Source organism: Otolemur garnettii, unplaced genomic scaffold (assembly GCF_000181295.1).
Source record: "Otolemur garnettii isolate 467f Iridium unplaced genomic scaffold, OtoGar3 scaffold00018, whole genome shotgun sequence".
Taxonomy (NCBI): Eukaryota; Metazoa; Chordata; class Mammalia; order Primates; family Galagidae; genus Otolemur; species Otolemur garnettii.
The window spans coordinates 19,425,834-19,441,446 of NW_003852413.1; the positions used below are offsets into that span (position 1 = coordinate 19,425,834).

General features: G+C 44.1%; 1 protein-coding gene across 1 annotated transcript in view; it reads right to left on the reverse strand.

Moving 5' to 3' along the window:
- Positions 1-15,613, reverse strand: part of NMT1 (N-myristoyltransferase 1) — a 43,666-nt gene that overhangs the window by 23,696 nt on the left and 4,357 nt on the right. Inside the window, exon 2 of the mRNA XM_003786254.3 lies at positions 1,298-1,406. Within this exon, the coding sequence (XP_003786302.1) occupies positions 1,298-1,406 (109 nt within the window). The remainder of the gene's footprint in view (positions 1-1,297; positions 1,407-15,613) is intronic.

A 15,613-nucleotide genomic window follows, 5' to 3' on the forward strand; every position in this document is an offset into this window, starting at 1 on the left:
AGAAACATAACATTTGAGGCATAAAGAAAAGTGTGAGTAGGCGTCGCCTGTAGCTCAGTGGGTAGGGTACTGGCCATGTACATGGAGGTTGGTGGGTTTGAACCCAGCCTGGGCCAGCTAAACAATTACAACTGCAACAAAAAATAGACAGGTGTTGTGGCGGGTGCCTGTAGTCCCAGCTAGTTGGGAGGCTGAGGCAAGAGAATCGCTTAAGCCCAAGAGAGGTTGCTGTGAGCTGTGACACCACGGTAGCACTCTACCAAGAGCAACATAATGAGACTCTATCTCAAAAAAAAAAAAAAAGTGCGCGTAAACTGATTTCCTGAGAGGTTTATAAACTTATTTTGGAGACATTTCTAAGGGAGAATTATGAATACGTTTTGAGCTGGACTCCAGCCCAGGCCTACATTGAAGATCACAACACTTACCTGAAATAACAGGTTTTCTTTTGCAATGTTGTTTTATTTAAGAAAAAATAATCAGGCTGGGCGATGTGGCTCACGCCTATAATCCTAGCACTTGGGAGGCAAAGACTGGTGGATTGCCTGAGCTCACCGGTTCAAGACCAGCCTAAGCCAGAGAAAGACCTCTTCTCTAAAAATAGCCAAGTGTGTGGCAGGTGCCTGTAGTCCTAGCTACTTGGGAGGCTGAGGCAAAAGAATTGCTTGAACCCAAGAGTTTAAAGTTGCTGTGAGATATGATACCATGGCACTCTACCAAGGGTGACAAAGTAAGACTCTGTCTCAAAGAAAAAAAGAAAGAAACAATACAATCTTTACTCATACCTGTGGATTTCATGCCAATGGGTCAGTCTTGGGTTGGAAGCTCTAGGCCAGTGGTTCTCAACAAGTGGAACTCAGAAATAGGCTCTGTGGGACTCACAGTTTTCATTACAGCAACTACAGAATTAAGAGAATGCTTGCAAATATATAAAGGTCTGCCTTCAGAAGCAGAAGCCTTAAGACAGAAAAGGCCGAGAACCACTGCTCTAGGTACCAGGGCTGTCACACATAACTCTTCCAGGGTGCCTGGCACAGCAGCACCTATAATATGCACCTGTCCATTCCGGCAGGCACCGTGATTGGAAGTCAGTGTCTACGCTGCTCTGTCTTTTAAGACACTGAGAGCAGTTTTATCACCTAGGTCTAGGGCAGCAGAGGACAGCTTTGGGATCCAAGTCTTTCATCTTGAATACCAGTGGAGAATGTCAATCTAAGTTGTTCTATACATTTACCTCCAAATTCTCTCATCTGAAAAAGTGACTCTCGCTCACAAGAAAACAGAGGCTCTCTGTTACCTTCATAGGCTGATCTTGGGCTGAATCTGTCTCGTTGCTTTTTTCTTTCTTCTTTTTTTGTTTCTTTTTCTTCTTTTTGGCTCCAGTGTCATTGGCTAGATTCAAACCACTGTAAGACAAAGTAAATACTAATGCAGGGTTTTTTAAAAAAAAAAAAAATCATCTGATTTGAGCTACACTGACAAAGAGCTTTCTGTGAAGCCAGACCTTCCTGAATCAAGCCTGCTGGCTTCAGAAGCAGCCTGGAGAACCCAGGTCCCAGAGGGGGGCATTTGGAAGGCATGAGCTGTCCTCCCTATTCCCACCTCCTTTCAGGAAAGGAGCCCTGGGCAAGGAATGTCCTAGTTGTTTGAAAAGAGGCTTTTCCGTTCTTGCTTTTATTTTGTGTGATTATTTTCTTCAGATTGTCAGGGTGATGGTACCAAAGGCAAATGATAATTATTTACAGGGCTTTCAGACCACCTTGGTGCTCGGAATTTAAAAGGATGACAGCCAAAAGGCAGTAGCAGTCTTTTTATAGTGTTTTACCCTTCCCTCCCCAATCCCCCAAATCCATTAGGTTATATGAGTTTCCCCAGCTGATCTAAAGCACAAGACTAAAAAATAAATAAATAAATAAAATAAAGCACAGGACTGTAGGGGAGGGGGGAAAAGAGGGAAACAAATGAGGAAAAATGCAATGTAACATTGCTGTGGAACCAAGTGCAGTGGCCTAGTCCCAGCTACTTGAGAGGCTGGGCAGAAGGTTTATATAAGCCCAGGAATTCAAGTCCAGCCTGGGTGATAAAGTGAGACTTCATTTAAAAAAAACAAAAACAAAAACCACCAAAAAACATTGTTGCGATCTATGTTCAAAATTGTCGACACTGAGAAGTGCCTACTATATCAGGCGTGCAGGATTGAGGACAACCTCTGGCCAGCACTAGGAATCTTGGTGGGGAGTGGGGCACAAAACAAAAACCCAACAATAACACCCAGCTACTCCTGCTAGGGAGCAATTACATGCATGTGAACATGGTAAGGGGGACTTCCCTATGCTGCTTTCCCTCTATCTATATGAGGCAGTCAATAGAGGCAGCAAAAACAGTTTCTTAGAGCAGTGCCTATGGCTCAGTGGGTAGAGTGTCGGCCCCATATACCGAGGGAGGCAGGTTCAAACCCGGCCCCGGCCAAAATGCAACAACAACAACAAAAATAGCCAGGCATTGTGGCGGGTGCCTGTAGTCCCAGCCACTTGGGAGGCTGAGGCAACAGAATAGCTTAAGACCAGGAGCTGGAGGTTGCTGTGAGCTGTGATGCCACAGCACTCTACCAAGGGTGATTAAGTAAGACTCTGTCTCTTAAAAAAAACAACCCCCCCAAAAAAAACAGTTTCTTAGCCACATTAAAACACATTAATAAGTCAAAATTAGGAGTCCAGGCCATGATAGGGCTACTATTAAAAAAAAAAAGAAAATTAGGCATCCTACCTGAGAGTACAATGAAGCTCAATCTGCAGGATTAGCTAAGCACAGGCCATAATTTTAACTGTATAGTTTAGATAACCAATTCCCCCAAAATCAAAACAATATAAAATATACTTTCTATCAACATTAGGGGAAATATCACTTATAATTCAGAAAGACTTCAGTGTTTCAAAATGCTCTGGGGTTATCATGAACATTATATGTATGATCTCCTAGTAAGTGGTACTATGTGCTACCATTTCCTTTTAGAGAACATCTTCAGATTTACCTCTCCTATTCCTGATAGTAACGCTTGCATCAGACTTCATGACCTTACCCTTGGACTAAAGTTACCTCCAGACTTTATTTCCCTGGCTTTACTATTTTTTTGCATCATCCTAACTCCATATGGCTGTGAGACTTACCTCTGTGAAAATAGCTTTCCATGTGCCCCTCCCTTGCTCGAAAGCGCTTACAGTGATAGCAGCTTCTTACTTGGAAGGTATCAAGCCCAACTTTTCCCTAGGCATCCACTCTTTACTTCCCACAGCCCACATCTGGCCAGGCCTCTTAATGGCCCCTGATGCAGAAAGACTATGAAGTCAGGGAGATCCAGGAAAGGCTGGAGGTTCCTTCAGTCCAAGCATAAGATCATGAAGTCTGGACACAAGTGCACCTTCTAGGTATGATATCAGTGAGACACAGAAGGTATAACATGGGGGAAAGACTGAGAATCTTTAAAGGGGAAATATGGTGAACTCTTTAAAACCAGATGCCCAGCAAAACCCCCAAGGCCATAACAAAGAACAGGAACCATAAAGTCATTAGGTATGGGCTTAAGTTAACTTTTTCCTCTTAATAACTCAATTTTGTCATGACATATAGGTCCAATTACAACCTGACAGCTCTGTGGTTTTCTTATTCCAAATATTCTCACTTCAGTCTCAGGATTATGTACAGGATTTGAAAACTGGTTGATGTTAGGAGACAAAGCAGTGTCCTACTGTAGGATACAATTTATAAAGTCCTTATTCACCTCGTTTTTGAAATAAATTATCTGGTCCCTACATATGAATTACCTTAAGAATCATTTAAAAAAAATTTTTTTTCTTGCAGTTTTTTGGCCAGGGCTGGGCTTGAACCACCACCTCCAGCATATGGGGCCGGCGCCCTACTCCTTTGAGCCATAGGCGCCACCCAAGAATCACTTTTTATAATCCTACGGAAGAAATAATCAGAAAGGCCAAGGTGAAGAACTACTGCATCTTAACCAACTGAGTATTTAAAAAACACAATTTCACAGGAGGAAAACAGAAGAAATCACTTCTTCAACTTTAGAAATCTTTATAAGTGGCCAGGCACTGAAAGGTGGGACCTTGGTAGACTGCTTGAGCTTGGGAGTTCGAGACCAGCCCAAGTAAGATTGAGATACCTATTTCTACTAAAAACAGAAAACTACCCAGGCATGGTGCTGCATGCCTGCAGTCCCAGCTACTCGGGCAACAGGCTAGGCGCAGGCTAGGGCAACAGGATTGCCTGAACCCAGGAGTTTGAGGTTGCTGTGAGCTATAATGATGCCAGAGCACTCTACCCGGAGTGACAGATTGAGACTTGGTCTCAAAAAAAAAAACCTTTACAAGTGTGCAAAATCACTATAAAAACTACCTTTCTGTCTTTGCTCTCACTATTCAGTGGAGATACTTCTGTGCAGTCATAACCTCATGGATCCCCATTTTTGTGGATCTTGAGCTGAACTCCTTTCTGTTATATGTATTAGCAATACAAGTGCCTGGCAAACTCCAAGACCCACACTAAAACCAGAGAAGCTAACTGTCATTTTCCTAATATTGGCTTGAATTTGTACGGGCAGCTACCAAGCAACAATCTTGTTTCAACTTGTACATCAAGCATATGGACAGCTGAAGAACAAAGAGAAGTTTGGTTTTCCTTCTTTCTTTCTTTTTTTTCATGGTAATGAGTCATTTTCATTGAGCTACCATCCATGAAAAAACATTATGAGTTCACCATGATCAGCACTCCCAAACAGGAAGATGACTAACTCAGGGAAGAGACTTCTGAGAAGGTAACCTGGGTTAGCTTTCAAGGTAATTATAACAATTTTAGCTATTCATAAGAAACCAAGCTCAGATGCCTTAAGAGTAGGACTTCAAGAAGAATCCCTCAAAGTCAATGGCATTTCACAGAAGAATGGCTTCAATTTGGATTTCAGGAGAACCAAACTAGGGAACCCCACGGAAGCCAGACTAAGAACTGGCCTTTTTTTTTTTTTCCAGACAGTCTCTGTTGCCCGGGCTAGAGTGCCATGGCATCATCATAGCTCACAGCAACCTCAAACCCTAAGGCTCAAGCAATCCTCTTGTCTCAGCTTTTTTTTTTTTTGAGACAGAGTCTCACTTTGTCACCTTCAGTAGAGTGATGAGGCATCACAGCTCACAGCAACCTCCAGCTTTTGGGCTTAGGCGATTCTCTTGTGTCAGTCTCCCAAGTAGCTGGGACTACAGGTGCCCGCCACAATACCCGGTTATTTTTTTTATTGCAGTTTGGCCGGGACCGGGTTTGAACCTGCCACCCTTGGTATATGGGGCTAACGCCCTACTCACTGAGCCATAGGCACCGCCCAAGCTCAGCTTTTGCGTAGCTGGGATGCTACTATAGGCGCCTACCACATCTCCTGTTCAGTGTTTTTTTTTTTTTAGTGGAGAAGGAGTCTCGTTATTGCTCAGGCTGATCTTGAACTCCAGAGCTCAAGCAATCCACCCACCTTGGCCTCCCAGAGGGCTAGGAAAACAGGCGTGAGCCACTACACCCAGCCCTGGCATCATTTTTAAAGAAGTCCACACCCATGGGAAGGTATCCCGGGGCATGCTGGGATTCAGAACATTGAAACAGAACTCTCCCAGAGATCTAAGCTGCTAATCACCATAATAAACCTGAAACTGAGGTTGGCCAGAACCAGAGCCTTAGAACACAGCAAATCAAAGTCAAACTTGTTTCATTAGGTTCCAAAATAAAAAACAGAGAATTTAGGTAAAATGTGTCTTCACTGGGGAGTAAGGGGTGCCTGCTATGGAAAAGGAGATGGCAGTTCACACAAAAATGTCAAAACTCACATGCTGAAATAAGTTAATTAACTCACTAATGAGCAACCTAGAAATACCGACTGAATTAGCACAATGACAGATCCAGGAACAGGGAAGAAAAGGAATTGAGAAATGTCATCTTTTAATGAAGGCCAAAATATCCCAAGTTCAAACATACAAGAAATCCTGTGGATGCTCTTCTATAAAATCAGCGCTGGAGGAGGAAATGGAAAATGAACCTCAGCACTTACTTCTAGAAATAGAATGCAGCACTCGATGTGTGAGCGGGTGGGAGGTAAGGGCAGGATGACAGAGCAACAGCAGAAACAGAGAACTTCCAGATAACACAAGCAGGCAGAGTCCATAATGTGGCCTCCTCTCAATCTTACTGGATGACAAAACCCAGAGAAACCTTTCATCATGGGGGAGTGGGAGCTAAGCCTCCAGTGCTGGAAGGAATCTCAGAACCATCTGGCTTAATCCATTATCTACAGATGAGGAAAACCAAGGCCCAGAGACATGAGGCAAACCTGGTCAACTACTAACAGACTACCCAGGGACAAGCCTTCAATCTCCAAAGACTTGGGGCCCTTTCTTCCCAAATGCTAAAGTCTTATTCTATGTAAGACTTTTTTTTTTTGTAAAGACAGAGTCTTACTTTATCACCCTTGGTAGAGTGCCGTGGCATTACACAGCTCACGGCAACCTCCAACTCCTGGGCTTAGGTGATTCTCTTGCCTCAGCCTCCCAAGTAGCTGGGACTGCAGGTGCCCGCCACAATGCCAGGCTATTTTTTTTTGTTGCAATTTGGCTGGGGCCAGGTTTGAACCCGCCACCCTCGGTATATGGGGCCAACACCCTACGTACTGAGCGACAGGTGCCACCCATTCCATGTAAGACTTTTATATAAGAATCTTCCAGCACCGGCTCGGCGCCTATAGCTCAACCGGCTAAGGCACCAGCCACGTACACCTAAGGTGGCGGGTTCGAATCCCCAGCCCGGACCCGCCAAACAACAATGACAGCTGCAACCAAAAAATAGCTGGGCGTTGTGGCGGGCGCCTGTGGTCCCAGCTACTTGGGAGGCGGAGGCAGGAGACTCGCTTGAGCCCAGGAGTTGGAGGTTGCTGTGAGCTGTAATGCCATGGCACTCTACCCAGGGGGACAGCTTGAGGCTCTGTCTCAAAAAAAAAAAAAAAGAATCTTCCAGCACCAAGAGAATATCGTTTTATCACACTGGGCTCTAAAGCAAAGTTGTAGTGTCTTTGAGAGGAGCAAATATTAGCAGTAACAAGGACAGTGAGCCATGTTTTACCCAGAAAGCCTCTTCTGACAATCTCTCTGTTGGTCTGTTTTAAAATTATAATCTCCTAAAGTTTAATGCTTTGTATATAATAATGTGCTGTTTTCTTGGCTTCCCAGCACAACGTCTCAACCCTGTAATCCTAGCACTCTAGGAAGCCAAGGTGGGTAGACTGCTTGAGCTCAGACGTTCCAGACCAGCCTGAGCAAAATGAGATCCTGTCTTTACTAAAAATAAAAAATAAAAAAAATTAGCCATGCATCCCAGCTACTTGGGAGGCTGAGGTAGGAGGATCACTTGAGTCCAAGAGCTTGAGGTTACTGTGAGCTATGAGGCCATAGCACCTCCAGGTGTGCTGAGCACAGAGTTAGAGGATCAATAAATATATGCCAAACACTTTCCAGGCATAACAGCCTTAAAATAACACCCTGAAAAGCTAGAGCCCAAAATAAGGTCAATAAAACATCTTTGGCTTGGCGCCTATGGCTCAAAGTGGCTAAGGCGCCAGCCACATACACCTAAGGTGGCGGGTTCGAATCCAGCCCAGGCCCACCAAAAACAACAATGATGGCTGCAACCAAAAAATAGCCAGGAGTTGTGGTAGGCACCTGTGATCCCAGCTACTTGGGAGGCTGAGGCAGGAGACTCACTTGAGCCCAGGAGTTGGAGGTTGCTGTGAGCTGTGATGCCACAGCACTCTACCCAGAGGGATAGCTTAAGGCTCTGTCTCAAAAATAAATAAATAAATAAAATCTTTACTCTTTAGCACCATTTCTATAGGACAGTTATGTTAATATTCTATGAAGGCAGTGGAAATGCTAAGCTTTCCTGAGACACTGATGAAGATTTTATTTTTATTTATTTTATTTTTTTGAGTCAGAGTCTCACTATCACAGTTCACAACAACCTCAAACTCTTGCGCTTAAGCAATTCTCTTGCCTCAGCCTCACAAGTAGCTGGGACTACAGATGCCTGCCACAGCACTTGGCTATTTTTTTGTTGCAGTTGTTACTGCTGTTAAGGTGGCCCAGACTGGGTTAGAACCCGCCAGCCTTGGTGTATGTGGCTGATGTCATAACCACTGTGTAACGGGTGCCAAGCCACTGATGAAGATTTTAAATTTACTAACTTTCTTATTGTCTTCTCCCTCCTTAGGATCTATCCCCTTCCCAGAAGAGTTAAAACAAAAAAGCTCCAGCTGGGCATGGTGACACACACCTGTGGCCCCAGATACTGGGGAAGCTGAGGCTGAGGCCAGAGAAATGCCTGAGCCTAGGAGTTCAAGCCTATAGTGATCATACCTGGGAATAGCCCCTTGCACTTCAGCCTGAGCAACACAGAGACACCCTGTCTCTTGATTCTGCTTTTAGGCATCAGCAAATCCTTCGCAAATCAATTTATTCTTAAAGTATCATATGTTCATTAGGAATCCTATTAGTACTCAGAAAACCCAAAGAAAGATGACTGAAGTGGCAAGAATGCCCAGGAACAAAACACATGGCTGAATCAGCTGGCTATTCTCTGTACTTTGATGGCTGCAGAATCACTTAATGCAATACCCCAAATTCTGCATATTCCTACCAATTAGTTATTTACATAAAAAACTGCTTGTGAATCCTAAGTGATGAGAAATATAAAAACACTTTAGTACTGTCACCAAGGTACCCTAGGAGGCCTGTGAAAAGAACAGCAGGTTATGGGAAGGGATTACAAAAGATTGCTTTTACTGTCACTCTCTGCCCTCCCTGGGATAGTTACCCAGAGTCTTGAGGGTAAACAAGCCAATTCCTGTCATGGAGAATAACTGGGGTTTTTTTAGAGGGCATAAAAGCTCTGATATACTAAACTATTTAAAATGGAAATGAAATAAACATGTAAATTTCATCCACACCTATAAGTTTGTCTGATGAGATAGACTGTGACCTACCAACTCCAAGGTGAAATCAAACGCTGTTAAGAGACCCATTATCAGTAATGTTCTGAGCAATGATTCAACACTGGCAACAATTCTGCCCACTCGAATGACCTCTGAGAAAAGATAGTCTATCAATGAGTTTAAAAGGACCAGTTATCTCCATTACCAGCCTGCTCTCAAGTTTGGGACAGCCCATGGGTTGCTAAATGGATCCTGTTGCAAATTCAGGATGTGGAAGTCACTCAATAGAAAAAGAAATCCAGAAAGGAAGAGGAAAGGCAACTCTGAAGCGTCACTACAAAAACTAAACCAGAATTTACAAGTGAAATCATGGATGATACGATACATGTAAAGGGTTTGGCACAATATCCACTATATTAGTAATAACAGTAACAGATAACATTTATCTAACACTTTAACAACAGTGAATCCTCAGTTGCCTCCCTGTGAGCGGCACTAGAAAAGTTCTTTAAGCAAGTACTGACCCTGTCAAAGAATTCTGGGTTAGTGTCTTTGGTGCTTTCAATAAAGAACACTTATTTTGTATGCCTTAAGTGCATTTAATCACAGGGCATCTTCTTTGATGAATTAGAAGAAAGGATTAAAGGATAAAGATTTCAGATAAAAGCAAAGAGATCTGATCTAAGGTTCTCCAATAAAAATAAATTTCTGAAGGTCAAAGAGAGGCCAGGTGCAGTGGCTCACGCCTATAATCCTAGCACTCTGGGAAGCAGAGGCAGGAGGATCACTTGCCCTCAGGAGTTCAAGACCAGCCTGAGCAAGGGCTACACGTCTCTACTAAAAATATAAAACTTATGTGGGGCAGCGCCTGTGGCTCAAAGGAGTAAGGCGCTGGCCCCATATGCCGAAGGTGGTGGGTTCAAACCCAGCCCTGGCCAAAAACTGCAAAAAAAAAAAAAAACTTATATGCGTGTTGTAGTGGATGCCTGTAGTCCCAGCTACTGGAGAGGCTGAGGCAGTAGAACTGCTTGAACCCAGGAGTCTGAGTTTGCTGTGAGCTAGGCTATCACCACAGCACTCCAGCCTGGGGCAACAGAGTGAGAGCCTGTCTCAAAAAAATAATAATAAATTAAAAAAAAAAGTCAAAGAGAAAGAGCTAAAGAAGCATCCTCCTAAAGTTACTAAGTTCATAATTCCATGGGCTTCATAGGGAAAGGGTTAACTGCCAACTTAGTAAAGCCAGGGAATTTTAGAGTGAGCACATTAGCTGAACAATGTGAAAAATCAGCAAAACTGCTTTGCCATGAGCAGCAATCTCCCTGAAATAGGCTCTCATTTACTTTTCATTTCTTCTGCTTTCCAGTCTCTTCTCTTTGAAGCAGCTCTTGATTACTTTCTTTTTAATTGCCACTTAATTGGGAAACAAAATTAGACCACTTACTTCATATCAGTGATGAGGTTTTTTTCTTTGCATTTCTGCTTTGATCTGGTTTTGAGAAACCAAAAACTGAAGGGAGAAATTAAGAAAAAGGGACTAAAAAGATTTCTTCTTTCCAAGAGCTACATGCAGCTATAAGCCATCAAATAAGTAAGTAAGCCAAAGTATGACTCTTGGAGAAACTAAAGAAAATAAAAGCAGGTAAGGATAGTTTTATGGGATTTACTTTCTTTTTTTGAGACAGAGCCTCAAGCTGTCCCCCTGGGTAGAGTGCTATGGCATCACAACTCACAGCAACCTCCAACTCCTGGGCTCAAGCGAGTCTCCTGCCTCAGCCTCCCAAGCAGCTGGGGCCACCGGCACCCGCCACAACTCCTGGTTATTTTTTTTTGTTGCAGCCATCATTACTGTTTGGCAGGCCCGGGCTAGATTCGAACCTGCCACCTTAGGTGTATGTAGCTGGCGCCTTAGCCACTTGAGCCATAGGCGCTGAGCCGGGATTTACTTTCAAAAACACTTTCTTTTCTTTAGGTTTCTTCATAAGGGATAATATCTCATGATCTGGAAGTGAGAAACACTTGTAAGGATCGACATTACCTTGTCCCATGGAGTAAGAGAGCAGGGTAGAAAAGAGACATCCCTTACCAAAGGGCTCTTGACACGGGCTTACAAGCATCTCAATGATACTGATGAGAACTATAAAATAAATTCCAAAATAATCCGAGGAACTTAACAATGTAAAATGATTTCTTGTTCCAAAACACTCAGATAGGCTCGGTGCCTATGGCTCAAGTGGCTAAGGCACCAGTCACATACACCTAAGGTAGCGGGTTCGAATCCAGACCAGGCCCGCCAAACAACAATGACGGCTGCAACCAAAAAAACCAGCCAGGTATTGTGGAGGGCGCCTGTGGTCCCAGCTACTTGGGAGGCGGAGGCAGGAGACTTGCTTGAGCCCAGGAGTTGGAGGTTGCTGTGAGCTGTGATGTCACAGCACTCTACCCAGGGCAACAGCTTGAGGCTCTGTCTAAAAAAAAAAAAAAAAAAAAAAAAAAAACCTCAGGTAAGCTTCACTTATTTATTACCCTCAAATTAAATAATCCATTGCCAGTTGATGAGATTTATTCTTTAGCAATATTATTTAGAAAGTCTTTCATTCAGGCTCAGCGCCTATAGCTCAACCGGCTAAGGTGCCAGCCACATACACCTAAGGTGGCGGGTTCGAATCCCCAGTCCGGACCCGCCAAAACAACGACGGCTGCAACCAAAAAATAGCCGGGCGTTGTGGCAGGCACCTGTGGTCCCAGCTACTTGGGAGGCAGAGGCAGGAGACTCGCTTGAGCCCAGGAGTTGGAGGTTGCTGTGAGTTGGGATGCCATGGCACTCTACCCAGGGGGACAGCTTGAGGCTCTGTCTCAAAAAAAAAAAAAAAAGAAAGTCTTTCATTCAAAAAATAAAATCAAACAAATTAAACCACATAGGTGGCCCAGTTATGGTGGCTCATGCCTGTAATCCTAACATTCTGGGAGGCCAGGGTGGGTGGACTGAGCAAGAGTGAAAGTCCTCTCTAAAAATAGCCAGGGGTTGTAGTAGGCACCTGTAAACCCAGTAACTTGGGAGGCTGAAGCAAGAGAATCTCTTGAGCCCAAGAGTTTGAGATTGCTGTAAACTGTGACACCATGGCACTCTACTAGAGGGCAAGAGAGTCAGACTCTGTCTCAAAAAAAAGAAACCCATATAGGTGAATTATGAACTTCAAGGGAAATGCAGCATAAAGATTCCCTTAATCTGTTTGCCTCTCAGTTGCTCAGGGTGGTTTCTTTTTCTTTTTCTTTTTTGAAACAGAGTCGCACTATGTCACTCTCAGTATAGTACCATGGTGTCATAGATCACAGCAACCTCAAACTCATGGGCTCAGGTAATTCTCTTGCCTCAGCCTCAGCAGTGGCTGGGACTACAGGTGCTTGCCACAATGCCTCGATAGTTTTTCTTTCTTTCTTTTCTTTTTTTTAGAGACAGTTTCACTTTGTCACCCTTGGTCGAATGCTATGGCATCACAGCTCACAACAACCTCCAGCTCTTGGACTTAGGCAATTCTCTTGCCTCAGCCTCCCAAGTAGCTGGCACTACAGGTGCCTGCCACAATGCCTGGCTATTTTTTGTTGCAGTTTGGCCAGGGCCGTGTTCGAACCCGCTATCCTAGGTATATGGGGCTGGTGTCCTGCTCACCAAGCCACAGGTGCCGCCCTCAATAGTTTTTCTATTCTCACTCTTGCTCAGGCAGGGTCTCACTCTTAGCCTGGTCTCGAACTCCTGAGCTCAAACAATCTACCCACATAGGCCTCCCAGAGAGCTAGGATTACAGGCATGAGCCACCTTGCCCCATCTACTCAGGGTAATTTGCTAGGCAAATCACTGGAGGAAATTAAGCACATTTTCTAAAAAACAGCTAACAGACTCCCATCTTGCAAGATGGAGAGTGAAAAAGTTGAGAAGCCTGGAGGCGCTCGTGGCTCAAAAGAGTGGGGTGCCAGCCCCACATGCCGGAAGTGGCGGGTTCAAACCCAGCCCCAGCCAAAACCTGCCAAAAAAAAAAAAAGTTGAGAAGCCGGTTACTAAAGAGAAAAAAGTCTAAGGCCAAGAAGGAGAAGCCCCACTGCAGCCAAAATCCTGACCTCATCAAAGGAATAGGCAGATATTCTGATTTGCCATGTGTTTCAAAAAGGCAATGACTAAGAGGAAATACACAGTGGCTAAATCCAAGATTGAAAAGAAAAAGAAGGCGAAAGTCCTTGCCACTGTTACAAAACCAGTTGGTGGAGACTAGAATGGTGGTACTCAGGTGGTTAAACTTCGCAAAATGCCTAAATATTATCCCACCGAAGAAGTGCCTCGAAAGCTGTTCAGCCACGGCAAAAAAAGTTTAGTCAGCATATGAGAAAACTTTGATCTAGCATCACACCCGGGACCATGCTAATTATTCTCACTGGGAGCCACAGAGGCAAGAGGGTGGTTTTCCTAAAGCAACTGGACAGTGGCTTGCTACTTGTGACTGAACATCTGGCCCTCAATTGAGTTCCTCTATGAAGAACACACCAGAAATTTGTCATTGCCACCACCACAAAAATTGACATCAGTAATGTTAAAATCCTGAAGCATCTTACTGGTGCTTATTTCAAGAAGCTTTATACTCACCAAATGTTTATGCTTACTTAATTATTGAGGAAACACATGACTAGAAAAGTCAAGACCTAAACTCATACACAAAGAGACATAAGAAACTAGCACAACTGCATTCCTTATTAGTCTAGGACATAAATGTAGCTCATTTCATTAGTGTAAAGAACTATGAACTTTAGTTCCTGAAAGAAAGACCTAAGAGCATAGTTTTAACCATCATTAACCTTTATTGTGTATTTTTCTTTCTCTTTTTTTTTCTTTTTGATACAGAATCTCACTCTGTTGCCCTGGGTAGAATGCCATGGTATCATCATAGCTCATAGTAACCTCAAACTCTCAGGCTCAAGCAATCCTCTTGCATCAGCTTCCTGAGTAGCTGGGACTACAGGTGCCCACCACTATGCCCGGCTAGTTTTTCTATTTTTAATACAGATGGGGGTCTCACTCTTGCTCAGGTTGGTCTCAAACTCCTGTGCTCAGGTGACTCCCTTGCCTCGGCCTCCCAAAGTACTGGGATTACAGGAGTGAGTCACCAGAACTGGCCTTGTATTATACTTTAGAATCTCTCGTGTTGAAAGGAGAAATATTCCTGTAAATTCTTGTATGACTTTTGTTTTTTTGTTTTTTGAGACAGAGTCTCACTATGGCACCCTTGGTAGAGTACCGTAGCATCACAGCTCACAGTAACCTCAAACTCTTGGGCTTAAGTAATTCTTTTGTCTCAGCCTCTCAAGTAGCTAAGACTACAGGCGCCCACCACAACACCCAACTATTTTTTTGTTGTAGTTGTCATTGTTGTGTATAGCAGGACCAGGCTGGGTTCAAACCCACAAGCCTTGGTGTATATGGCCGGCGCCCTAACCTCTGAGCTACGAGTGCCGAGCCTCCTATGTGACTTTTTTTTTTTGAGACAGAGCCTCAAGCTGTCACCCTGGGTAGAGTGCCATGGCATCACAGCTCACAGCAATCTCCAACTCCTGGGCTCAAGCAATTCTCCTGCCTCCACCTCCCTAGTAGCTGGGATTACAGGCACCTACCACAATGCCCGGCTATTTTTGGTAGTAGCCTTCATTGTCATTTGGTGGCCTGGGCTGGGTTCAAACCTGCCAGCTCAGGTGTACGGGCTGGTGCATCAGCTGCATAAGCCACAGGTGCTAAGCCCTCCTATGTGACTTTTGAAAACATTTTCTTTTTTCTTTTTTTTTTTAGATAGAGCTTCAAGCTGACGCGCTGGGTAGAGTGCCGTGATGTCACAGCTCACAGCAACCTCCAACTCCTGGGCTCTAGTGATTCTCCTTCTTCTCCCTCCCAAGTAGCTGGGACTACAGGCGCCCACCACAACGCCCAGCTATTTTTTTTTTCTGGTTGCAGCCATCATTATTGTTTGGAGGGCAGGGCTGGATTCAAACCCACCAGCTCAGGTATATGTGGCTGGTGCCCTAGCTGCTTGAGACACAGGCGCTGAGCCAAAAACATTTTATTTTTTTCACCTGACACTTTAGGAAAGCTGGAAAACATTTCAAATAATATTCAGTAAAGGCCGTGCACAGTGGCTCACACCTGTAATCCTAGCACTCTGGGAGGTCAAGACAGGTGGATTGCTTGAGATCACAAATTTGAGACCAGGCTGAGAAAAGTGAGAGACCCCCCATTTCTGCTAAAAATAGAAAAACTGAGGCAAGAGGATCGCTTGAGCCCAAGTTGGAGGTTGCTGTGCTCACAACAACAACATATGATGCCACGGCACTCTATCCAGGACATCATCTTGAGACTGTCTAAAAAAAAGTAAAGACAAGAAACATTTCAAGAAGCAAAACACAGTGGAAAGTTTCCACAACAAATTGGAGGTTCTTTGGTTTCTGTAAGTAGTTCACAAAAATTGTAATAATGGGGCGGCGCCTATGGCTCAAAAGGGTAGGGCACCAGCTCCATATACTGGAGGTGGCGGGTTCAAACCCAGCCCCGGCCAAAAA